Source organism: Meriones unguiculatus, chromosome 21 (genome assembly GCF_030254825.1).
Source record: "Meriones unguiculatus strain TT.TT164.6M chromosome 21, Bangor_MerUng_6.1, whole genome shotgun sequence".
NCBI classification, from domain to species: Eukaryota; Metazoa; Chordata; class Mammalia; order Rodentia; family Muridae; genus Meriones; species Meriones unguiculatus.
The window spans coordinates 32,204,273-32,229,393 of NC_083368.1; the positions used below are offsets into that span (position 1 = coordinate 32,204,273).

A 25,121-nucleotide genomic window follows, 5' to 3' on the forward strand; every position below is an offset into this window, starting at 1 on the left:
TATACATGAGTATGTCATAATTAATAAGTAAGGTAGTATTCACGAGTATGTAGTCTTTCTTTTATACAAACTTGATGGTATAATGTTCTTTTGAAATGTATGCATTTTACTCTTGTTCATTTAAATGCTGATTTCTCTCCCCCCCACTTTCTGGTTTCAATCTGGACATTGCATTGTTATTTTTATTTTAAGCATCACCTGTCTCAAGTTTGTGTAAATATGCCATCATTTGTTCTCTAAATTGTCAATTAAAACAACCAGCCACAATGCTGAGCAATGGAGAGGATAGGGTGGGACATCCTGGTCTGGAGTGGGAGGGAGAGGAAGGAAGCAGGGAAAGAGAGAGGAGGAGAATATGCAGGAGAGGTCTTGGAACCATGAGGAGAGATGAATTGGATCTAGGATATGACTTAAAGCAAGTATAATGGGTGAAATCTGAATGGCAGGAAACAATGTGGGCTTGGAGGTTTAGGACAGAATAAGTATTGCCCAGCATTGTGCTCTAGGTTAATTAAATAAATCCCAGTCTCTATTTGGTGGTTTCGGTATACAGCTGGTTTAGGACTAACCACTGCTTAACTAAAGGATAAGTCAATAGTAAGTATTAATGCCCACAACATAAACTTTTGTTTTCTGGATTTTCTAATTTAACTTTTTAGTTTCATTGCCTTTGTTCATATTGCTAATTACTTATAGTTTAAATAGTTTTAAAATGTTTTTGAAACACATATGAAAAATGTTATCCAAATGCTAAACAAATCACAAAATTTATGTGTCATATACATTATTTTTTAAGATTTTATTCTAATTATAACATTTTCCCCTTCCGTTTCCTCTTTCCAGTCCTTCCTGTATACCCCTCCCCAATTTCCTTCAAATTCATGGACTCATGTTTTCATTAATTGTTATTGCATGTGTGTATGTGTGTGTGCTAATATAAAACTAAATATATATATGAGTCCATATAATGTTTAACAATGGATAACCAATTATTGTGCGTTTCCCTGGAGAGGACCATCTTTCTTGCCTCCAGCTTTATTTGGTTGTCTGTAGTTTTTATGTAAGGTTGAGGCCTCTGTCAAGTTTGGCATGTTCCTTGGTTCCTGTTTCAGCTCCTGTTGGTGAGACTTTATGGGTGTAGCTTCTGACATTCCTAAGAAACACAATCTCACCGCAAAGTCCCCGATCCTCTGGCTCTTACAATTGTACCTCCCCCTCTTCCACTGTGTTCCTTTTCCTAAGCCTCAAGTGTAGGAGCGTTTTGTGGTGTACCCATGTAATTTTTTTAAGTTGTTCATCTTCAAGGAATACATCTTCCTAAACACATGTGTGTATACTTTCTAAAGATTTATTTATTTTTAACCTCTGTATCTGTGTAACTATGAGTATATACCACACTCACTATGTGAGGATATGCAGATTCATACAGGGGTAGGGAGGGGCGTCAGATCTCCTGGAACTAGAGTTATAGGCAGTTGTGAGCCACCTGCTGTGGGTGCTAGGAAGCGAACTAGGATGAGCAGGAAGTGCTTTAACCGCTGAGTCCTCTCCAGCCCCAGTGTGCCGTGCACACTTATCAAATCAGAAAAGGAAGCATCGCCATCTGTATTTGGTGCTATCCTAGTGCTATGACAAAAATCCCTGACAAGAAGCAACTTGAGAAAAAAAAAGGGGGGGGGTATTTCAACCACACAGTCTATCCCAAGAGGACGTCTCGTCAGCAGGAGTAACTGGTCACGTTCTACCTATAGTCAGGAAGCAGAGAGCCACAGAGCAGATGTGCAGCCCATGTTATGGTGCCACACACACTTAGGGTCGACTTTCCCATCTCATGAACTTAAACTCACCTAGATAATCAGTCACTCATGGAGCCAGAGACTCGTCTACAGGGAGATTGTACATACTCTCTAGTTGACAATCTGTGTTAACCACACGGCCACTCCATGTCAACTCTACACTCTGACATGTATATAATTAAGTGAAATATGAGTATGTATATCTTAATATATGCTATATGATAGTACAGTTTATACACTATATATATGATATAATTGATCATGCTTCCTCTTTCTCTGAATTTAAATGGAAACTTGATTCAAGTGTGAGGATAAGTGGATACTTCCTTGGCTCTTTGCTTATTTTTGTAAATGTGTTATAATGAATGGAGGAACCAGCTGACCCTTCAGTTCTTCATATGTCCTGGGAGCTTCATCTTCATTGTAAATTTGACTAGGTTTTGGGGTCACCCAACAGACATACCTCTGGGCATGCCTTTGAGGGCATTTCCAGAGAAGTTTGACTGAGGAAGGAAAACCCACCCTGAATATGGGTGGTGCCATCCTTTCAGGTGGCGTTCTCCATCAAATAAAAAGTAACAAAAAGAAAGAAAGCCTGGGTTCTGTGAGCAGAAGAGGCAAGGTGGAGAGCTCTTTCTGCAGGTGTGCCTTCCCCGCTGCGGTGGATGGCAATGCTTTTCCTTACTGAGGATACTTCTTGTCCAGGACGGGTCATAGTACTGAGAACAGTTGCTAATACAGCAGTGTGTGGGCCTCTTCTGCAGGAAACCCTCCAAAATCAGCATCACAGTCATATCTTTGATTCTTCAGAAGCTGGTAGATACTGTCCTGGGATCAGGTAGAAGATGGGACCTGGTGAGCTCCCAGACCAGTTCACACACTTTTCATTAGATTTCTCTTGGTTCCTCCCTGACCTCCCTGGCTCCTGCTGCAACTTTTACATCACTTTGAAGCTGTTTTAATTAAGTGTAATTTTTTTCCTGCTGGTATGTTGGAGAAGGGGTGGGGTGCCGGTGAGAAGGAGCTGGCTGGGCACTTACTCTTTCTACAAAATTCTCATCCTGCAACCCCATTTCCAGCTGTCAGATCCATCTTCACCATGTTTAGGGCCTGTGTCTCCTTGTTCTTAGTCTCGTCTCAGTTGCTAACTGCAAATCCTCTCACCGTAACTTGGAACTGTCGCTGTCTGTGGTCTGCGAAGATCGCTACAACTATGCGCACATCTGAAAACAGGCTATCTCTCACTCGGGTTGCCTTTTTGTGTGTGTGTGTGTGTGTGTTTTAATTTGGTTTAATTGTGCTTTTCTAATTAGTTACATTGGTTTCCTTGAAGAAAGCACTGTACATTTCACCGTATGCTATTCCTTTGTTGGAAATTCAATGCTCATAGCTTTAATTATGAAGAGCGAAGAGCTGGCTGCTTAAGTCCTCGCCCATGGTTGAGGTGGCCCTGGTGGGAGCCAGTGAAGCATGGCTGTGGTGGGACCTTTGTAACTGGTAGCCTCAAGGTGTGATGGTGGAAACAGATAGTCCTTACTACCCAATTTTTAGTGAATATAATATGATACAGGAGAGCAAAGTTTACAAGAAAACCGCATTTTGATTTCAGATTAGCCAGCTATGAAAGGAGATAAACGTGAATTCATGGTTTTTAAAAAGATAAATATTTCCTGTGAATATAAAGAATGTGTTGAAGAAGGTAGACCTTTGGGTCTATACCCTGTATGAATCCAGTATGAACTCGCCATTTAAACAAGCAGAACTTGCCAGGGAAGTAGCTTCACTGGTAGAGACCTGGACCTGATTCCCCGTGCCACAGGTGTGGTAGTGTATGCCTGCTGTGCCCGGGTTCGTGGTGTCGAGATAGGAGACTAAGAAGCTCAAGTTCGTTCTCCAATACGGAGGGAGCTGAAGGCCAGCCTGGACTACATGAGACTTTGTCTCAAAGAGAAAAATTAATTAGCAAGATAGTCAAGAAATATCTCACCCAATAGGAAATTTCTAGGTCAGTCAAGCTAAAGAGATGGGATGCTTTGGCCCGTAGGTATGGGAATGACATAATTGGGTGGAAATGGACATGAGATTGAACAGAAACTAGCATGCTACATGAATACCATCCACGGTAGCGCTCAGTAGAGAGACTGCGCTGTGTTCCTGCTCAACAGTGGACGGATACTGTATAGTTGTATAAGATATAATCTAAGAATCACATTTTCTTTACAGATATTCTGTTGTATAAATTTTAAATGTATTAGCATATATTTTTTCTATTTTAGATGCTTAGATTCTTACCATTTTTTTAATTTTTTTTCTCTTTGTGTGTCACTTCCCTTGATTATTACTGCTAAGCAAGGTCATCAGAAGAATAAAGAAAATAATGCAGTAATTTTGGAAGATGTATTTCTTATGTGTACGAGTGTTTGCCTCCATACCTATACATGTGCCATATGTATGCCTGCTAGGCTGAAGGATCGTCAGACTTCCGGAAGCTGGAGTTAACAGATGATTATGCACTGCCGTGTGGGTTTACGGTCTCTAACCTGTGTCCTCTGCACAAATACCAACTCTTCCTAACCCCCGAGTCCTGTCTGCAACCCCAAAGCAACCGTTTAAAAAATTAAAGCACAGCTAGCGAAAACAACCTATCAGTGGCCAGGAAGCAGCTTGCTCTTCGGAACTCCATGTCAGTGGCAGGCAGGTAGGAATTACTAGAGGCAGAATCTGAGTACTGTTTTCTGGGGTGCCTGAGGGTAATTCGTCTTGGCCATGTCGCTTTTGTATTTCTCTGTATTCCCATGTGAGATGAGAGAGTCTCTGAGTGAGATACTTATCTAATTACATTTTCTACAGAGCCCGGAAAGGCTTTTTATCATTCTTTCTGATTGATAGTTCAAACAGTTCTGTCTTTATTCCTAGCTTTTACCATATTTGCTTTTAGAAATTGAATATATGTATAAGCTAATGAAAATTCAACAGATTAAAACTTTATTATAGCAACTATATACACTTGCATCTATTTGTCATGTTTCATTTAACATGTTTAACTTAGAAGCTGCTTCAGGGTCTAAGTGACACTGTGAAATCAATTTATAATTTTAGTGTTGTTTTAAGATGATTTTGAACCCCCCGGCCCCCACCTGGAGTTGTTTGGTTATTTTTCTCACACTGTTTGATGGTGGCACAGAAACAAAACAGAATACAAAAGACAAAACTGTCTCTGGAATCCCAGGGTAACCCCATTCCCATGATGAGCCCCTCATATATGCAGCGAATCTAGTCATTAGTCCATTTGCACAGTCATCCCTGCATTCACTCTGAATGACACTTTACAGGATATTCTAGAGTGAAAAGGAACTGATCCTGCCCTTAAGCAACACCCAGGGCAGGTATCTGACAATGCTCCAAAAAGTTCACCACTTTTTCCAAAAAGTAAACCATGACACTCTGTAGTGAAAAGTTCTTGTCTTCATATTGCATATACATTATCTGAAAAATTATGTAAGCAGACATCCTGCCCTGTCACTTACCTTAACGTGGTTGCATCATAATACTCATAATCCGTGTCCATCAAAGCTCAACCATGCCATTTGACAGATGGACTTAAATGTCGGTATAGTATGCAACGTAATTGAACTTCAGAACTCTCCTTGTAGGAGAGTAACTTACATGAAGGTTTTAGTCATAACTTCTCTTCACGATATGGTAGATATGGCTTCATGAAAACAAAGAGGCTTAAATAGGTCATTTGCTTGGATCTTTAAGATACCCATGAACAGGGTTTTCTCCTCATTTGCTTTATTGAACAGGAGCTAATGCATTTGCTGAGAGAAGCCTTAGGAATAGCTTGTTTATTCTGCATCTGCTGTGAGTGAAGCAGCCATCAAGGACATTCAGGCTTCATCATTTATTTCTCTTGTTCTGCCTGGTTTATGCTCGATCCTTTGAGAAGCACTATCATTGGTTGTGTCTTTAATGACTTCCTTCTTTAATTGTTCTAAAATACAACACGTATTCCCACGCTGTCTAATGTAATGTTCTGCATATTCTATTTTGATTTCCTCAGAGTAGGCTCTGATGGGGGTGTTTTCTCTTTTCCACCCACTGTACCTGGTACAGTTTATCAGCAACCGGAAGGTCCCCAGTTATCTGTTTGGGTAACCATTATCCACACCCATCTTCTTCAAATATTAAGGCATGTTTAAAGATCAGTAGCTGTCGAATGCCGAGGGTAACTCATCGTGGTGGTAGACACTGGTTCTCTTGGCTGATTGTTTTACTCTCTGCCAAAACTTCTAATTCTGAACACTTGATTTCAGCTCTATTTTTATCCAGCCATCCTGTTGTGACCTGGGTAAAAAACAGAATTAGCATCTTAATATCCTTTTTTTGTCTAATAGTGGTGACCTAATCAAGACATACTGATCTAGTTGGGGGTGGCTGCATAGTATAACGAAGTGGTCATCCACCCGGGACTTAGGAGTGAAGCTTGCACACCTGGCACTGAAACTGAATGTGTGCTTACAAAATACAATTCATTTATAAGTTAAAAACAAGGAAGTCATGAAATATGCCAGCAAATGGTGAGAACTGGAAAAGATCATTCTGAGTGAGCTATCCCAGAAGCAGAAAGATACACGTGGTATATACTCACATATAAGTGGGTATTAGTCATATAATATAGGATAAACATATTAAATCTGTACATCTAAAGAAGCTAAACAAGAAGGAGGACTCTGGCTAAGATGCTCAATCCCTGTTCAGAAAGGCAAAGAGGATGGACATCAGAAGAAGGAGAAAACAGGAAACAGGACAGGAGTCTACCACAGAGGGCCTCTGAAAGGCTCTACCCTGCAGGGTATCAAAGCAGATACTGAGACTCATAGCCAAACTTTGGGCAGAGTGCAGGGAATCTTATGAAAGAAGAGGAAGATAGAAAGACCTGGAGGGGACAGGAATGCCACAAAGAAAGCAACAGAACCAAAAAATCTGGGCACAGGGGTCTTTTCTGAGACTGATACTCCAACCAAGGACTATGCATAGAGATAACCTAGGACCCATGCACAGATGTAGCCCAGAGCAGTTCAGTGTCCAAGTGGGTTCCATAGTAATAGGAACAGGGACTGTCTCTGACATGAACTGATTGGCCTGCTCTTTGATCACCAACCCTTAGGGGGTAACAGCCTTACCAGACCACAGAGGAAGACAATGCAGCCACTCCTGATGACACCTGATAGACTGATAGGATTAGAACGAAGGAGAGAAAGACCTCCCCTATCAGTGGACTTGGGGAGGGGCAAGGGTGGAGAAGGGGGAGGGCGGGAGCTACAGGGGGGATACAAAGTGAATAAACTATAATTAATAAAAAAAATTTGCAAGAAAAAATTGTTTCAGGCACAGCTAAAGTTACTTTTTAATTTTTTTTTAATTTTTAATTCATATATTTACTTTACATCCCAGCAGTAGCCTCCTCCCTCCTCTCCTCTTGGTCCCTTCCCTCCCACTTTTTTCCTCCTATCCACTCTCCCCTTGCCCCCTCAGCCCACCCCAGCACATCAAGTTGCCTCAGGACTGAGCTCCTCCTCATCCACTGAGGAGAGGCAAAGCAGCCTGGTAGTTTTAGCATTTAAGTAATTTTCACTGCTAAACACGAGGTCTCTATGGCAACTACTGGAGCTTCTTTGTGGCATCTTATAAACAGAGTTAGAGTGGAGGTATTTGGGGAAAAATTAATATTTAATTTTTTTCTCATGTAGTAAGATTAATTATCAATTAGACATGTCCTCTGACTAACTCATGTGCACACTCCTCAGACTCTTTTACATCATTAAATTTCATCATTATTAAAGACATTTTCTGAATATTTGCACTAGTCACTGTGCTGGTCACAGGGAGGAGAAAGGTCCACTTGAATTCAAAATCATGTGTTATTACACAAGAATATAGTCAGAGCAGTGGTAACTCTGAGGGAAAGGGTTAAAGTGTATCCCTGGAGAGTGATAAATAGAAGTGGAGGCAAAAAGGCCCAGTGGGAAGTTCCCCAGCCTTTCACTTGAGAAAGCCATCAGTATTAGTTAGGGTTACTATTGGCTGAGATGAAAGATGACCAGAAAGCAAGCTGGGAAGGAAAGGGTTTATTTGGCTTACACTTTTATATCATCATCTAAGGAAGTCAGGACAGGAACCTAAACATGACAGGAACCTTTAAACAGGAGCTGATGCAGGTACTGTGGATGGGTGCTTCCTACTGTCTTGCCCCTCGTGGTTTGCTCAGCCTGCTTTCTTATAGAACATGGGACTACAGGCCAGGGATGGCACCACCCACAATGAGCTGGTCCCTTCCATAAATCACTAATTAAGAAAAGGCCCTGCAGCCAGATCTTATGGAGGCATTTTCTCAATTGAGCTTCCCTCCATGCAGATAACTCTAGCTTGGGTCAAATTGACATAAATCTAGCCAACACTCCATCCTTCTAAGTTGGCAGTGCTAGGTGCATTCCTGGAAGAAGGTATCACTAGGACAGGAAAGGCTGGCACTTGTGGATAAAGATGTCAGAGCTCTATCCCAATAGCAGGGAAGGGGAAAAAGAAGGGCGGAGAGAGAAGAGCAAGTGTCTAGAGTTTAGAATGGTTAGTCTATGACAACTGACAGCTTGGCCATATCCCATGAAAGCTAAGGTTTTTGGATGATTCCTGGTTTTATGACTGGGGACCTTAGAGATGCTAAACAGAAAACTGAGAAGAAACAAGAAAAAAATGTTTTCTTATTGAGTGAATATGACAGAAATTATCATTGGAACATATGGAACACATAATTAGGTGTTGAGAGGTCCTTGCTTTTGTATGTTGCTCCTATCTGCAGAGGTGGACTCCTAGCTATGGCCACCCCAGAACTCAACTCCAGATCCCATCCTTTGCTTTTGCTCGATTTTTATTCTGATTCGTTCAATATGTACATACATCCTGTTGGAGACAGAATTTTGTTAAATAGTTCGGAAATGTAGTTCCAAGTTGCCCTTTCTGCTACAGCTTAATTTTGTGGAATTGAATGTTTTCTAAACGGATTTTCCTCACAGTCTAGGGCTCTGTTTTGTTTTGTTTTTTGTTTGTGTTTTTCATGGCTTGTGAGCTAAGTCCTCCGTAGAAGTATTTGACAAAGATATATTGTGCCTACCGGTGCCTAATGAAGCACTAACCACAGTAAATGGTGAGTGACACTTTAATCAATTCAGTCCCTCCAGTACCCACCAAGGGCATGGTGAGGCGTAATTTTTTAATCTTTCACTTTTCAACAGCTGAATGCCACAGTGCCAGAATGAAAAGATCATATCTGTTCTGTATAAGAAATATTTTCAGGTTATAATAAATATAAGTTGATTTCTTTTTTTGTCTTCTACAAGCTAATCCTTATAGACAACAAAAGTTGGTTTGTTTTGCAAGTAGATACCTTTCTTCAGAGAAAAGTGGGATAAATATATGGCCACTTTGGTATACAAAAGTGCTCCAACTTTCATTAGATGATGGTGTATTTCAGTGAACCATAGCCAAATAAAATTACCTGCTAGGTTAATTAACGAGGAAGCTTTCTGAGTTAGTGTCGAATTTAGATTGTGTTTTAACCTAATTTAATTTACTAGTCCGTTGTTTCATTATTGTTTCTTCCACCATAGCCTTTGATACATGTTCATGGGGTGTATCTGAGGCACCCAAACTGCTTTCAAAGCAGACTTACATAGATTCTTCTAGATTCTTGCTTTTCAGCATCAGACTTGGAGAACAGCCACCTCAGCATAATTTAGGAGCTTGTTACATTCCCGGGCCCCAAACCTTCACTCAGGAAGCCAGAATCCAGTTTTCTTGAGGACCTTGCAGGACCAGCATACATATTGGACAGAGAAATCACTGCTTGTGGCTCTTTTGGATGGACACGCGCTGAGGGCAAATTTCTGGTGCCAACATAATGTTGAAAGCAGGAAAGGCAAGATAATGAAGTTGTGCTGGGCTGTGGGACTGTTCATCTGCTTGTCTCCTGCGAAGAGCGGTTTGCCAGGGTCTTGTGGTCCTCATTGAAGAGGTTTTGAAGTTGCAGGTGGTTCTTGAAGGCTGTGAAAGTTCTCTGGGGTGTACTGGAGACCTCCTGCAGCTTGCCACCGGAGAAGCCTGTGTGCAAAGGGGCAGCTTCTCCCTGCCATGACTGGCAGCTCCATGGGTCCCTGAGACTTCAGCACATAGAATGCACAGGCCTTGCTGGGTCAGCGTCCCTCCTGGACTCGGCACGTCAACACAGCCACATGAGACTGAAATCTTCACATCTTGATTAAAGGTCTCTCATGTGTGGAATACCAGACTTGCTAACAGATGAAATTAGAAATGAAATGTGTAACTTTTTCCGTTCTGAATTAGGCTGTCCTAGTCAACATGAAAGTCTTTCTGCATTGTTTACCAAGGTTGAACCAAATACTTGATCTGAAATTTAGTGAAGGTAAACAGTGTTTTAGTTTTTTTTTTTTTTTTTTAAACCATTTCGGCTAATATCAAACTTAGATTAATGTAAACTAGAGGAATAACAATGCGCAAGTGCCTTCCTCTTTAGAGATGACCATTTTATTATGCTTGAAATCAAATATGGTGGATGATAGCTATAACTAGGACCTCCCACCAACCTCTGTACCCTTTGTTTTTGGACAGGGCCATTTTGTGTCCTTGAACTGGACTTGATCTCGTGATCCTTCTGCATCAGTCTTATGAGTGGTGGGCTTATAGGCTTGTATCATCACCCTCTGTCATAAAATCTGACCAGGAGCTTGACAAACAGGCAGTGCACAATGTGTGTTCATGCATGTTGCTTAACTTCGCTGTATGCCATCCAGTGTGAAGCTCTGGTTATGTAATCAAACACAAGGGTTAAGAGAAAGAATGCAACATACCCAGGTGCGGTTATGGGCTCCTCCAGTGAGAGCTAACCGTACTTTTCCCTGTACCCTGTCCTTTCTGCTTCACTATGAAATGGTGCAGCCAAGGTGAGGGTTCCTCTCTAGAACCCATGCCTGAGCTTTGAATTTTCAACTTCCCTTGCCTGGAGGAAAGTAAATCTCTTTTCTTTATAAAGCTAGTCCACTTTATGTATTTCATGATAGTAACAACATCAAAAGGACTGTATAAGCTTCCAATCTCCATTATATAGTACAAGGAAAGAAAACTTAAGATATAATGTAAAAAAAGAAGAGATTCTCCTTTTATCAACACAGAGTCAGTGATAGAAAGTATAGGAATAGTACAGGATGCTAGAGAAAAAAATCTGGAATCATAGGTCCCAGCTACTGTGCATTTGTATATAAAATTCAGTATAATAGACCGAATGTCCTGGCACTTATGTTATAAAATAAAAGGCAGTGCTCTCAAGAAATGAGATACTGTTCTCCCCAATCTTTCTAAACAGAAAACAAAAACTCTTTGTGATCAATAGCTCATAGAGATCAGTTCTTCTCTCGCGGTATTTTACCAACCAGTTCCCAAATGCTCCATTTACAGAAGTCCTTATAGAACTCATTTTAGAAGCATCTCCCTATTCATACTGTCCCTGTGGCTCAGCTGTTAATATCTTATCCATCTTTAACTAAGGGATGTCCATCAAGGAGGCAAAGTGTGACAGTAAGGAGTAATTCGAGAAACCTCTCAACCAACATGGTGACCGCTTAATGACAGTACAGTGGATGGCGGAAAAATACTGAGTGTGAAAATCAAGTTTTCTCACCACAGAAATAGGTGTGTAAAATAATACAGTTGTTAATTAGCTAGATTTTACTCTTGTACACATCTGCTTCAGAGCATCATGTCAATACAGTACACACATGCATATTTTAATATGCCAATAAAAGTAAATAAATCTGGAGAGGAAACAGAATGGTCTTATCTTTCAGAGGCCATTGGAAACTCCAGAGTATGCAGGAGTTGTCCCATGGGCCTGTACATCAATCTGCAATTACCCCTTCCCTGGGCATTGGGAGAAAGAGCCCTATTTCCCCTACTGTGATCACTGCTAGGACTGGTGTAGGGTCAGGTGACTGAACAACCCATGACTATAATTGGTTCCACTCTGAGAGCTGTGATTTATTTCACTTTAATTAATTAATTGACTTTATCCATATGAATGCTCTTGCCTGCAATTATGTCTGTGCAGCCTTTGCATACAGTGCCTGTGGGGGCCAGAAGGGGGCATCAGATCCTCTGGAACTGGAGTTAACAGACCGTTGTGAGCTGCCAGGTGGGTGCTGGGAATTGAACCCCACCTGATTGCCTTAGGACCTGGATACCCTGGAAAAGCAGCCAGTGCTCTCAACAAAGGCAGCAATCTCCCCAGCCCCTCTAACTAACCATTTATTGCTTAGTCAGCACAAATGGTTTCTGCCATCAAGTTTCTTCTCCCTGAGTATTCGATGAAAGAGGGTATGCGGTTTCTAGCTGAGGAGTGAAACGAAAACATCAGAGAAATAAATATGATCTCTGGCTGTTTTAGCCTTTCTTCCACTTTTTCACGTGGGGCCATATCAGTGGCACTTGACTCTCTCAAGATTCCCCGCTTACTAGATTCTGCTTCCTCTTCCTGGAATGCCCCCCCCATCTCGTTTCCTTATCACATCATCCGCCAGGCTGAAACTTTCAAGCCCTTCTAGCCTCCAGGTCTCTGAGCCTCCCCTAGGCTCCAACACTGAATACAGCGTGTCCTCAGATGCTGTCTATGTCTTGCCATAGAGCTATAGGCTGTACTCAAATTTCTGTGCTGGTGTGTGGGGAAATATGACATAATTGTCCTAAAGCTGTCAATGGCCCTTAAATTGTATTTGACCTTACCTGTAATGAGCAGGTGTGCACGGCCATGCTCAAGTCTGTGTGTGAGCTGGGAATTTGAACTCAGGTCCTCGTGCATGCAGGGCAAACACCGTGGGCCATATCCCCAGCCCTGCCCATCTTATTCTCGATGGAGAACTTAGATTCAGTAGCAGCCCTTATGTAATCATTCAAATTAGGAAGCAGAGTCACAAGGGAGACACTACCCCACAAACAACACTGTGGGTGCGGAAGGAGGTGGGTTCCTGCTCAGCAAACCACTCAGCGCTATCAACTCCCTTTGCCTGCTGAAGGGGCACAGAACTAATGGCGGGGAGAGAGGGGAGGCAGACAGAGTGGTTTTTTTCATGTGAAACTAAAGGACTTTTATTGCTGCTTGGCAGTTCCAGTATAAAAGCAATCTTTGTATTAATAATACTGATACATTATATAAGTCTACATTTTATTTTCTCGTGCATTATAGTTTCTATATGATCACTAGGTATAATTCTTTCAGCTTTACTGAAAGATGATGTCATAGGAAACATCCATTAGGAAGGGAAGTCCAATCTCTCAGCCAGCCAAGCATTCAAATACTACAGAGTAACTGTACCGTTTTGCACTAGCTGAACAGAACTGTAGTGTAGGTCTATCTTCTAAGTACCGTATTTTGGAGATGATGTAAGTTAAGGAAAGTAGCTGCACAAGAAATTCTGCAGGCAGTTCCAACAATGTAATTGTTACCCCTCCCCCCACACGTCTCCCATCCCACCAGGCAGCTCAACCCTGCACCCATAGGAAGTGGTCGATTCACGGTCAGAACTGCAGGGTAAGGGGGCAAGGGAAAGACAGAAGGCAGAAGGCAGAAAACAGAGTTTATTTTTGTGTACGAACAAGAAAGTGTGGGTATTCCAAATCCACATGCTTAATGTGAACTAAATAAGATGACCATGGAAACTCACTTCAGTGTTCTGGGGGGGGGGGGGAGAATTCTTGACAGAAAAACATGGAAAACCACCATACTAGCATTTTAAGTCGATGGAGTCAGACCTCTGAACTTCATCTGTCTAGAATGATAGGAAACTGACTCTCATTCCCCGAGTGCAATTGTGTTTATGATGTAACGCGGGATTCGTGCAGTCACTTTGGCACATAAACCCTTACGTGTGTGTTTAAATAGAAGTTATGTGGCTTGCATTGTGAGAAAAGCATTCTCAGTAATGTATGGCTGTAATTCAAAACAGTGTTGATCCCAACTGTGCTAACAGCTGGAACAGCTGCAGAGAAGTAGGTCGCTTGCCTTTCACCCCATGGGATTCTGACATAAGTTAACGATACAATGGTTTGCTTGCCCTAGATTGAGGTAAATGCAGCGTTTGAAGAAATGGCCTGGTATTGTCAATCAGGAAACTCGAACATGTTCAAGGTAGAGACATTAAAAAGGATAGAGAATGGTTCAAAAATAGAGCTAAAAAAAAAAAAATTACTAAGCTGCCTGCAGGGCCTGGTCTCCTGCAGGCAGGAACCGGAGCGGGTCAGAGGTTTTCATTAGGAGGAATGGGAGCTCTGTACGCGTTCTTTGCCATTAGTGTGGCTTCCCTGGTTCAACCCTGCTGTCCTATTTCAAATGCCTTGTCCTCCCAAATCTCAGCACAAGTATTTCACTCGCTGTTTGCCTGTACTGTAAATAGGTACTGTTAGCATGGCACCTCAGGTAAGTGGCAAGGTTGAGCTCGTTGAATGATGGTTGCATTGAAAAAGGGCATAACCAGCAAGGTCATGGTGAGCTGGGGGAGGGGGAGAACGGACTATCTTGTCTGCTAGAAAGTGCAGGGAGGGCTTCCCGGAGGAGAGGACAGTGACATAGGATTAGGGGCTGAATTGTATTTAGAGCTCAAGAGCAAATACATGAAGGGAAGCTGTTCTGGGTAGTGAGGCAACGTGAGCTTTTCTGCTTTGTCAGGGATGAATCTGGCTCAGCAATTCCGTACTCAGCTGCCCTGAACCATCTCAGCAGCTCAGGCCCGGGCAGAAGCTTCGGGGGTTTGTGGTCAGAGAGCATTTGTGGTTTTTAAAAGTTTCCCAGGTGAGGCTGATCCGGGAGCACACTGAGAAGCCCTGGCAGCTAAAAGTACAGTCCGTTGCGATTTTTTGAAATGTAGCTGGGATGGGTGTTGAAACAGGACCGCAGACACTTTCCTGTGTCAAGCCAAGGACTTTCTCACTTGCAGTATGAGAAACCACTGAAGCCTGATGGTTGGTTGGTTTCCATCGTTCTCAGAGCCAGCATGGCTGCACGTGTTTAGAGTCCTTCCAAGGCAACAGAAAAAGTGGGGCACAGAGTGTAGGTCTAGGTGTGCCCCCCAGCTGTGATTGATCATGGAGAGCATTATTTGTTCATTGCCCCGTCCCTGGTATGGGGGCATTCTAGTCTCTGATTCGGTTTTCTAAGCAGAATTATAGAAGTTTTCATAATGACTCTTCTCTCTTCAGGGGAGTTGGCTGTATCTTTGTTGAGATGATCCAAGGAGTTGCAGCTTTTCCAGGAATGAAAGACATTCAGGATCAACTTGAACGAATATTTCTGGTAAGTTTCTGCACAAAGCGCTTCTCAGAAGAACCTGTTTCTAATTAGTTACTTAGTGACTTGATGCGCTGCCGGAAATATTTTAAAACATGTTTGCCCCCTTGTCACATTTAGTTCTAACTTTTTTTTTTTTTGCCTTTAAGAAGCAGAGGATTAATTGACTAGCGTCCTTTTAAATTATTACATGAGGATAAAATGATGAAAGAGTAGGAATGAGTGAGATGAGAGACATACTGTAGACTAATGGGCTTCAGTGAACATGGAGGCATAATGGTTCCATCTTCCAAGAAGGCGAAGTTGAGCTACGCACCGCCCTCCATGCATGGACTGCAGCCCTCGATTGCTGCCTTCTGTAGCATCCACTGTGGAGAATGGTAGGGGAGGAGGGCATGGTGACCTCCCAGAGGAGACAAGCCTGCAAAAAGTTGCCTCAGCCAGGTCTTCACGACTGCTGGTCCTCTATTAGAAGTAACATGGTGGCGTGTTCCCATGAGATGATATGAGGAAAATGGTGCCTCACCTCCGTCATCTTCTTCCTTAGACCATAAGTCCACTCTAACTATGACATGAAACCAAAAATGCAAGACAGTTTACAAGATCCCTGACTCAGACTCTTCAAAACTTGCCAATGTCATAAAAAGCAAGGGAAGCCTGAAAAACTGTCATAATCCCAGTCACTGGGAGGATGTGACTGCTCAGAGTGATGTGGTCGCGTGGATGGACCCCCGCATCATCATAACTCGATAGAGAAAAACTAATGAGATCCACACGAAGTATAGGGGTTAGTGAATGCCCATGTACACTGTGGGTGTTTATTTGTGGCATATAGGTAAAGCTGGGTAGAAATTTAACATGAGAGGCTGACTGAAGGGTGTACAGGAACGCTCATGGGTACCTTTGCAACCTTTATATAATTTTAAATTTCTTCGAAAACTAAAGACGTATCTTGGGTTTTGGCAAAAGCTTGTCTGTGTCTCTACTCTTCTGTCTTGTTTTACCTTGGTGACTTTGGACAAGGCCCAGCTCACTGTCTGAGGTTGTTCTCCATGGACAAGAGAGGAATGTGAACAGTATGCTTCTTGCTCTGGGGAACCATCGACTTCAAATGAAAGTGTTTCTTAAACGCCTAGGACATAGTTAGCAAGGGTTGTGCTCATTCCATCACTTTCACGTCAAGTATTTTGTTCGGTGGGGTTTTTATGTTCGTCATAAATATATCATTTCAAACATGGAATAAGACATGGACAAATTAATGATTTTATTTAAAGGCTCTAAATTAAACACTTTGTGATAGCTCATGGCACCATGCTTTCTCCTCACAAAACTCCCCTGTAAAACTGCTGAGGTGGCCTTCAGGATAGACCAAGTCAGGAGATTCCCGACGACTGTCCACTGTGGAGATGTGAGCTTCCTGCTTCAGTATAAAATGACAGGAGGATGTGCTCCATGGAGCGAGACTTAGTTACCGCTGTGTTTCCCTCGATGTCAGCAAGGAAACAATGAGAAGAGAGACCGGGAACTAGCCTGGGAATTGCAGCACATGTGAGTCCTTCACATAGAGTCCCCTATTGCGTAGCTGCTGAGTAAGGACAGACGGAAGGATGGGGGAGTCCCAGACAGCCTCTATACAAAGAGTTGTACTGAGAAATCTTGTCTTTCTTCTAGAAATTGTCTTTATTTCTTTAAGTTTTATTAGATACTATGTCTACAATGCTGAAACGAACTCTCTCGTGACTGTGAAATAATGGCGAGTGAGTCCTGTTAATGACAAAAAGCTTAAAAGCTGAAGGCTCACCCTCCATTCTTCCATGCTACCACTCACACAAAATCACATTTAGTGTATGTGTGTGCATCTTTCATTAAATTTTTGTGTATGTGCTTTAAATTTTTGGATACCGTCTTGTCTACTATCGTGTAGCTTCTATTTTCATTTAATAACATGTAACAAACACTTTTCACTGGACAAAATTCTGAAACATGTCATCATTTTTAATGACGGAATGTTCCCCTGCATAGATGAGACACTGCACACATATCTGGTACATTATTTTTAAAGCCACTAGAAGCTGCATTGCATCCCTATTAAGTCTGATTATTAGAACTGAATCTCCTTAATGAAACAAAGTCAATTTTTCATAAATTTGTTGTTTATTCTTTTATATCCATCCCTTCATTTAAAGGAGCTCTTCATCATCTGTTCCCCAATAAAATCTTTCCTATTCTTTACTGAATTAGATTGGGCCTGTAGATTATTTGAGAAACAAATGTTTCTCATGTGAGAAACATTCTGCTTCTTCTGAGACTAATTTATGCGTATAAGATGGATGAGTCATGATTTGTGAATAATTTAGTTTAGCTTAATTTACTTAAACATTTTGGGCTTATTTTGTGTGTGTGTGTGTGTGTGTGTGTGTGTGTGTGTGTGTGTATGTGTCTGTGTGTGTGTGTGTGTGTGTGTGTGTGTGTGTGCTTTGCTTGAATGTATGTCTGTGTATCATGTGCTGGCCTGGCTCCCACAGAGGTCACAGACGGTCTTAGATTCCCTGGAACTGGAGGTATGGACAGTTGTAAGCTGCTTTGTGAGCGCTGGGAATCAGACCTGAATCCCCCACAAGAACGGGTGTTTTCACCCACTGACCATCTCTCCAGCCCAGTCAGTTTAGTCAGTGGTGATGGTGGTTTGGCTTTCATGCAGTGTGTCATAGCCTCAAACGCCTTATGTAGCTGAGGATGACCTTGAACTTCTACTCTACCTGCCTTCATCTCTCATGCGCTCTTACAGATGTGGACCATCGTGCCTAGTTTCACGTAGTCCTGAGGTTGAGGCTTTGTGTGGGTTAGACAGTCACTCTGCCAGCTTAGCTCCCTATCCAGGCAGCTCCACGTGTGTAATCCCCATGAACACCTTTTTGTTTCCTGTTTTCTATAACCTTCATCTTCACTGAGTTATTTGAGACAACTTGTTCGTAAGTCTTTTCTTTTTCTTTCTCTGTCTGCTTGTTTTTATGATGTATGTGTGCACATTCATGTGGGGGGGGGGTACTTGTGTGTTTAAGCATGTGTGTGCATGTGCGTGTGGATTCTTTCTGGATTTCCATCCCATCTTATTCTTTTGAGGCAGGGTATCTTCACCAAATAATAGATAGATGGATAAATAAACAAACAGACATTATTAAAAAGATTGATTTTTTTTCTTATGTATTATTTTGGGATGAGTTTTTTAAAAAATCCTAAATAGGTATATGAATGAATTATATGATACAGCAATAGAAGTAAGAAAATGAGTTCTGCAACAGCAAATTCTTACTAAAATTGTTGGTATAATGCAAATAATTTATATCAGGGAGCATTTGTTGAATTTTTTTTCCTGTATGGGGATTTAGCTTCTATTTCTTAATTTTATGGCAATGCTTCCCTAATTTTATGGGTATCCAGAGACCTCGGAGCCATGGCTAGGCTTTTAATAAATCATTACAAACTTCCCATGGGATTATTGGTGTACTAAGCCATGATTTGCTCTTCTTGGAGCATGGAGATGAATAAATGCAGATAACCGTTATGACGGCTGGCAGTAACTGTCTCACTTCCCACAGAGATTTGATGTACATAACGCTCTTTAAGAGGAAATGTCCTGTTAGGAGCTCAAGATCATCTTTTGTGGAAGATTGCTGATTTAGAATTAAATGATAGTACATTTTTGCCCTGAAGAATTAGAAAAAAAATCAAAATAAGAAGTCTAGGAACTTTAAACATTAAATGCTGTAATCTTGTGTATTTTATATTCTCTTCGGGGTTGTTGACAATATGCAAATGAAGCTATATGCCACATTAAATAAACCACCCTCAGGACCTGTGGTCACTGGATAAGGGCTTTGATCAAACTCAATAAAGTTGAGTCAATGGGAAAAATAAATTCCTTTCCTGGGTGACTTTTATATCTGGCCTAAATAGGAATGGCTATTAAATGGGGATTAAATCCCCTTTAACTAGAAACTGCCAGAATCTCTTTTCTAAAATGGCAGTTGTATGTCTGGCCTCTGGAAAAGCACTGCCAAGGAGACAATCAGCTTTGAAAGTCATTGTTTGTTTTGTTTTGTGTCTTAATATTGGGATTAAGTCCATTCATTTGCCTGTAAACTGTATATTAAAAAGGTAGTTAATAACCTTGAAGCACAGATTAATACCTTGTAACCTAAGATAGTCCATATAATTAGTTCCCACATACCAAGTCTTTATTGAAAATGTGCAAGGCAGCAAAGCTCAGCCAGTGAAAGCCTTTCTATTTTCCTTTTCTTGTGTATCCGACTTCTATGGGAGAGAGCAGGTCACATTTCTAACAAATCCAATTAATTCATTTTCAGAGCATCATAACCATCTTGGTATGCAAGATGAGCTGGCATTGCTTCAGTCTGCACTTTCACATTGAAGTCATTTTCCTTGAATTCATGATGTCCATATGCAAGACATGAAGAAAGGTGGTAGAATGTTTGTAAATCCTATTCAAAACAGGCGGAGTTACATGTGCCTATTTACCAAGCTCTCTAGTGAGCAGCCTGCTGGGGTACGGAGGAAGGATCTGTTTTCATTTCTTCAGCATTGCCTGTTTTAATAAAACATGGCGTTGTCTGCTCACCTCCGCTAGCTGTAAAACACGAGCAGCAGATACGTTCGTTTAGCCGAGCGACAAAAAAATCACAACTACTAGGAAGAATTTTTATTCTGAGCACATTGTTCTGGCTTGGAAAAAAAATAATAAAATGAAAGAAGCCCACACTGTGGAACCCTGGGAATATGTGTCTCTCGCTTCCAAACAGCTGAGCAAATGGCAGAGGCTACAGGCACAGCTGTTGGAAGCTTTGGCAGATGCTTCTGGGTTCGTGCGGCTAGAGGCCCGGAGTACAGCAGTGGTGACAGAGGGCCACGCGGTTCTGTTTCACAGGCCTGTGTTTCTCTCTCTCCTTCTCTCTCTTCCTCCCTGTCTTTGAATGCTGATATAACCCTGATGGGTCACTCACCTCTGCCCGCCAGGCCTCCTAGCCTGCCCGGGGAGTTCTTGTGCCACTTGTTAACCTATTTTATATTATTTGATTGGTGCATTGCTTAAAATATTGCCCTCCATCAGGGTATGTGTCACTCAGGATCTGTCTGTGTGTGTGTGTGTCTATGGAAGAGAGTTAGAGAGAAAAGAAAGCCCATTTAACTTTAAAGCTCCAAGATTCTTCCTTAGGCCCTCATGTTCCTGTTTGAACCAGCTGTAAGAAAAACAGTTGCTGTGCTTATGTGCCGATTGTGGCTGTCTCCAGGGTCATGGATAATCGTGCATGATGGGCTAAGGAAGCCATACAGAATATACAGGAAGGCGGACACTGTGCCTTGGGTGACTGTCCCAGTGACAGTGTTGAACGTTGGCATCAGAGATTTGTCCCACCGTTGCCGTGATTCTGTTTAACCTAGGTTGTTTCCCTTGGGCTACTTCAGCCATCTCCCTGCAGTTCTTTTTTTTTCTTTATTATTATTATTTATTATAATTTATTCACTTTGTATTTCTCAGTTCAATTTAATATTTTCCCATTTTTTATAACATATAGAAAGCATATTATTGTAAAATATTAACTGTTGCCATTTTGTCAATGCACGGATATATTGTTGGTATATAGCTACTTCGCTATTCCAATTGCGTCTCATCATGCAAACAAACCAAAACTATGTGGTTTTAATCAATACTAATAATTTTATGGATGCCTCTTTCTTAATTTCTGGGTACGTGACTCAGGAAGGGTTTGCCTGGGAAGTCCTGGAGTTGATTAGGAATCATGGAGAGGGCTGGGGTGAGCAGGATTGGAGCTGGTATGCTGACCAAACACTTGTTTCTCTCACTGTAGTATCTTGGGTCTCCCCAAGGGTTCTCTACCTCTTGACTAAGTCAGGCTTCCTTACATCACAGGAGTTGGGCTCTGAGAGCAGCTACACTCAACAGAGGCAGATGAAACTATAGGGTCTTTCTTAGTTAAAATCCCAGGTGTCTGATGGCCTCTCTATATAGATACTGGGCAAAGCAGCCATCTACAGCTCCCAAAGTCCAGAAAGGACATAGACTGCAATTTTAGGAGGGAAAGGTGTCAAAATAATGGGACTGTTTTTTGAAATTGCTACACTGGCTGTCTCAGTTTTCATTAAATCATGTGAGGCTGGTAAACAGCATTTTAGGGAGACTCCTCCAATCAATGTCTGATTCAAACTCTTACTTTATTTCCCTTTTTCCAAGGCTCATTGTAGTCCTCACAGTGCCTTTTCCCAAGATGAATGTGAAAGCGTGAATTGCCACGTTATGTTTTTCAGGCCATGGGGACTTCCTTTGCTCACGATCCTTTCTTCCAGTTCACAGATGTGTCAGACTGAAAAACTGGTTAAATATTGCAGTGAGGAGGTGGTGACACTTTTTACATTCCCAAGGTGTTAAGGGATTGCCATCTAACTCAAATTCTGCCTTTTGAAGCTTCTTCCATTTGTAAATATAGATCCACAGATAAGAAGTGAAAAAGAGTCTTCATTCTTAAGAATGCAGCTTTTCTTCATGTGTAGGCATCGTCTGAGATGGTTCCGCTTATGCCCCAAGCACTGGGTTCAATCTAGAAACAAGTTACTAATGGGTAGACTACGGAGATGAATAGCACTTCTCAGATTAAGTCACAAAAGGATAGTGACTTCTCAGGCTGCAGAGATGGCTCCGCAGTTTGAAGCACCCATTGCTCCTGCAGAGTACCGGGGTCTGTTCTTACCATCCGCATGCCAGCTCACAACCACCCTAGCTAGCTCCAATTCCAGGGTATTTGCTGGCCTCTTCCGACTCCCACCTGCACCAGGCCTGCAAGGTAAACTGTTCAGACACATAAAATTGCCTACGTTTTAGAAACTGATCTTTAAAAACAATTGTCACTTTTCCTTTAATGCCGTACCGTACTTAGTATAATGCCCACAAGGAAATGGAGTTCTGTAACCCGCCGGTCTCGGCACCATGGCCCTTTTATCTCTTGCATGACTTGATTAATAATGTGTTTCCCATGTTGACTGTGTTGCCGGCCTCCACTTACTCTCCAGGAGCATTCGTCCTCGGAGTGAGTCTGTTGTGCCTATTCATCTTTCTGTGCAGCACAGCTTCACTCACCAGGGGCCTTCAGCCGTCTCCTATCCAGACCTCTTGCAGGGAAACGAATCTTCCTCAAAATATTTTCTCCTCGCTTGATCTCTCAGGTCTCATTATTACGTAGCTTGATAAAAGTCTGTAGCTGTTTGACTAGAATTCATCTTTATAAAATGATCTGCTCAAGTCAATGGAGTATGTTCCCTTAGAGAACAAATCCTATCTAAGTGAAGTTAACAGGCTGTTTGACCTTGGAGGTGACTCATCTGCCATCTCTCTTATCTTTAGACAATGATAGCCATACATTTTCCAGACTGTGTGTATGCCATTGCAATTTCTGTTCTTCCCAAAGTCTGTTTGTAAGTTTAATTGTGATGGAACAGTGTTCAGAAATGTATAGCATAAGTGTGTCAGAAGAGTCTTTCTTTTAGCAGAGTGGGTAGTCTAAACGAAGGTTTCGTACCGATGTTTTAATAACTGCATGCATACAGTGTCCCTGGTTGTCAATCTCTGCTCAGAAATTTATCTTCTCTAGGAAAAGAGCAAATGTCAGGATTACCTCACTTTATCATTCATGTTTGCCAGTCCGTAGTGGCCACTGAAGAACTGTTTGAGAGAACTGTTTCTGTTGGGGTGACTAAAAGCAGTTTATGCAAGGAAGAGTTTATTTTGCCTTATGGTTCCAGAGGGAGTGTCCATAATAGCCAGGAAGGCATGGTGTGTAGCAGGGGCAGATACCTGGCTGGCTGACTGTATTTTATCTTTTTATCCACACAGGAGGAACAGAGGAGGGAGTGGATGGGGAGATGAAGAGAATGTTTGGGGTGAGGCTATACGCAGTAAAAGCCCATACCCAGTGACACACTTCCTCTAGCAAGGCGCCACCTCCTAAAGGTTCCATAACCTTCCCAAACAGTCACAGCAACTGAGACCAAGGATTCAGGTTTTGAAATAAATTTAGAAATAACATTTATAGGAACTCTATACCTTCCACTCAGATTTTCTGTGATCTTAGAACTATATATACTCAGAGGAAAAATAAATGGCAGAAAAATAGTGTTCACATAGTGCATTGTATTTTGAGTGGATGGTATCTTCTTTCTTTAAGCGACACATGATATGGACAGGAGTAGATGCTTTGTCAGGAAAAATATTTTTGCCTGCTTATAACAGCTACGGTAAGAGGGTAGGGAATGGAGGACCACAAATACCAGTCTCTAAAGTGAAAGAACTGAGAAGTAGTTAGGAGTGCAAATAAAGGTATTCAAAACATGTGTTCAGCACCTATGAGATGGCTCAAGCCTCAACCTAATGGCGTGTGTTTAGTCCCCTTGACCCACATGGTAGAAGGAAAAATGGACTCCCACCACACACCCCTTGGCATGTTCAAGCCCCTTCCTTTTGGCACACTCTAAAGAAACTCAATAACAACAACAACGACAATAATTATACTCTGTTATCTGAACTTTGAGACAGGGCTTGGGATGAGAGGATCTGACTGATGATTATTCATCCTTCGTGGTTTCCTTGGCCTGAATCGCTGGAAATGCAACAGTCATTTTTTGCACAAGCCTATATCGCCCTCACTTCCAAAAGTGGAGGAGATGCCCAGCCACATTGTCCCTCACACAAAACTCAGTGACGGCAGTAAGAAATAATGTGTTCCCTGTGAGTTGGAGGATCAGAATGATCTATTTTTGCAAATATAAGTAGTTTGTGACCCTTAATGTTATCTATCAATCTCTATTTTATATCTCTTTTGGGATATAAAATTATCTTTATTGTTTTAGCATTTATTTATTGTTTGTTTTTGTTGTTTTGTTTGTTTGTTGAGACAGGGTCTCAGGTATAGCCTCAAACTATACTCCTGACTTTATTGCCTCCATATCCCAAATACTGGGACTGCAATTCTGTAGGCCAGATTACTTTTTTAGCATCTTTTAAAACTAATGATTAAACTTCACAACTCAAATAGCTTTGATTTCCCTGCAAGATATATATTTCATTGGTTTCCGGTTTCTAAAGTAGCCATTTTGTTTATGAAAATGCTATTTTTTAAAAGAGCTGAAGGGCTAGTTTGGGGTTTTTATTGTTGTTGTTGTTTTGTTTTAATAGCCAACTACTTGCTGTCAATTTGCTAAAAAGAAAAAAATAGTAGCTGAATAAAGTTGGAAAACTGCTTTTGCATAACACTTGTTATGCCTACAGCTCAAGAGCTGAGTTTGACAAATGTGGAGCGTTCAGTGTTCAGAGCCTTGCATCCAAATCAAAGGGATATCTTGAGTAGCTTACTTCTGCCTCCCTCCTACTGTCTTCCCATCTTTTTTCACGTGCTCCTGCCACGAAGCAGCTATGTTGTACTTCTCCATGCGGTTCCCTCATTCTATGTTGTTTCTCCTGATGACAGCCAGGCCTGCCGTACCAGGCTTTATGTGTATAGCACCAAGGTGACGTCCAAGAAAGCTATAGAGGGGGGTGGCTGTGTTCAGATTCTCATGAGTGTCAGCCATTCCCAAAGATGTTGCTATCATGACAGAATTATGGATTCCTGCCGCATAACCTGATTGATGCTTTGGCATTTGTTCTGAGCTTCGGGACAGCCTTCGGCAATATTCGGGACAGGCTTTAGAGAGATAAAAAGATGAATAATTGTCTGGAGAGGGTCTTTCTCCAACTGCTACTGGAGTTTTTCTGTCAAAAGCACCAGCTCTGCGTCCCTAGGAGGCTCAGCCAGGCCTCTGCAGCAGGCTAATTAAGAGATGAGTAATTGTGG

At 41.8% G+C, this 25,121-nt stretch overlaps 1 protein-coding gene across 9 annotated transcripts in view; it reads left to right on the forward strand.

Moving 5' to 3' along the window:
• Cdk14 (cyclin dependent kinase 14) overlaps window positions 1-25,121 on the forward strand; it is a 537,826-nt gene that overhangs the window by 334,803 nt on the left and 177,902 nt on the right. For all 9 annotated transcript variants that reach the window (XM_060374042.1, XM_060374035.1, XM_060374040.1 and 6 more), the window contains one exon: window positions 15,114-15,207. In XM_060374042.1, the coding sequence (XP_060230025.1) occupies window positions 15,114-15,207 (94 nt within the window). The remainder of the gene's footprint in view (window positions 1-15,113; window positions 15,208-25,121) is intronic.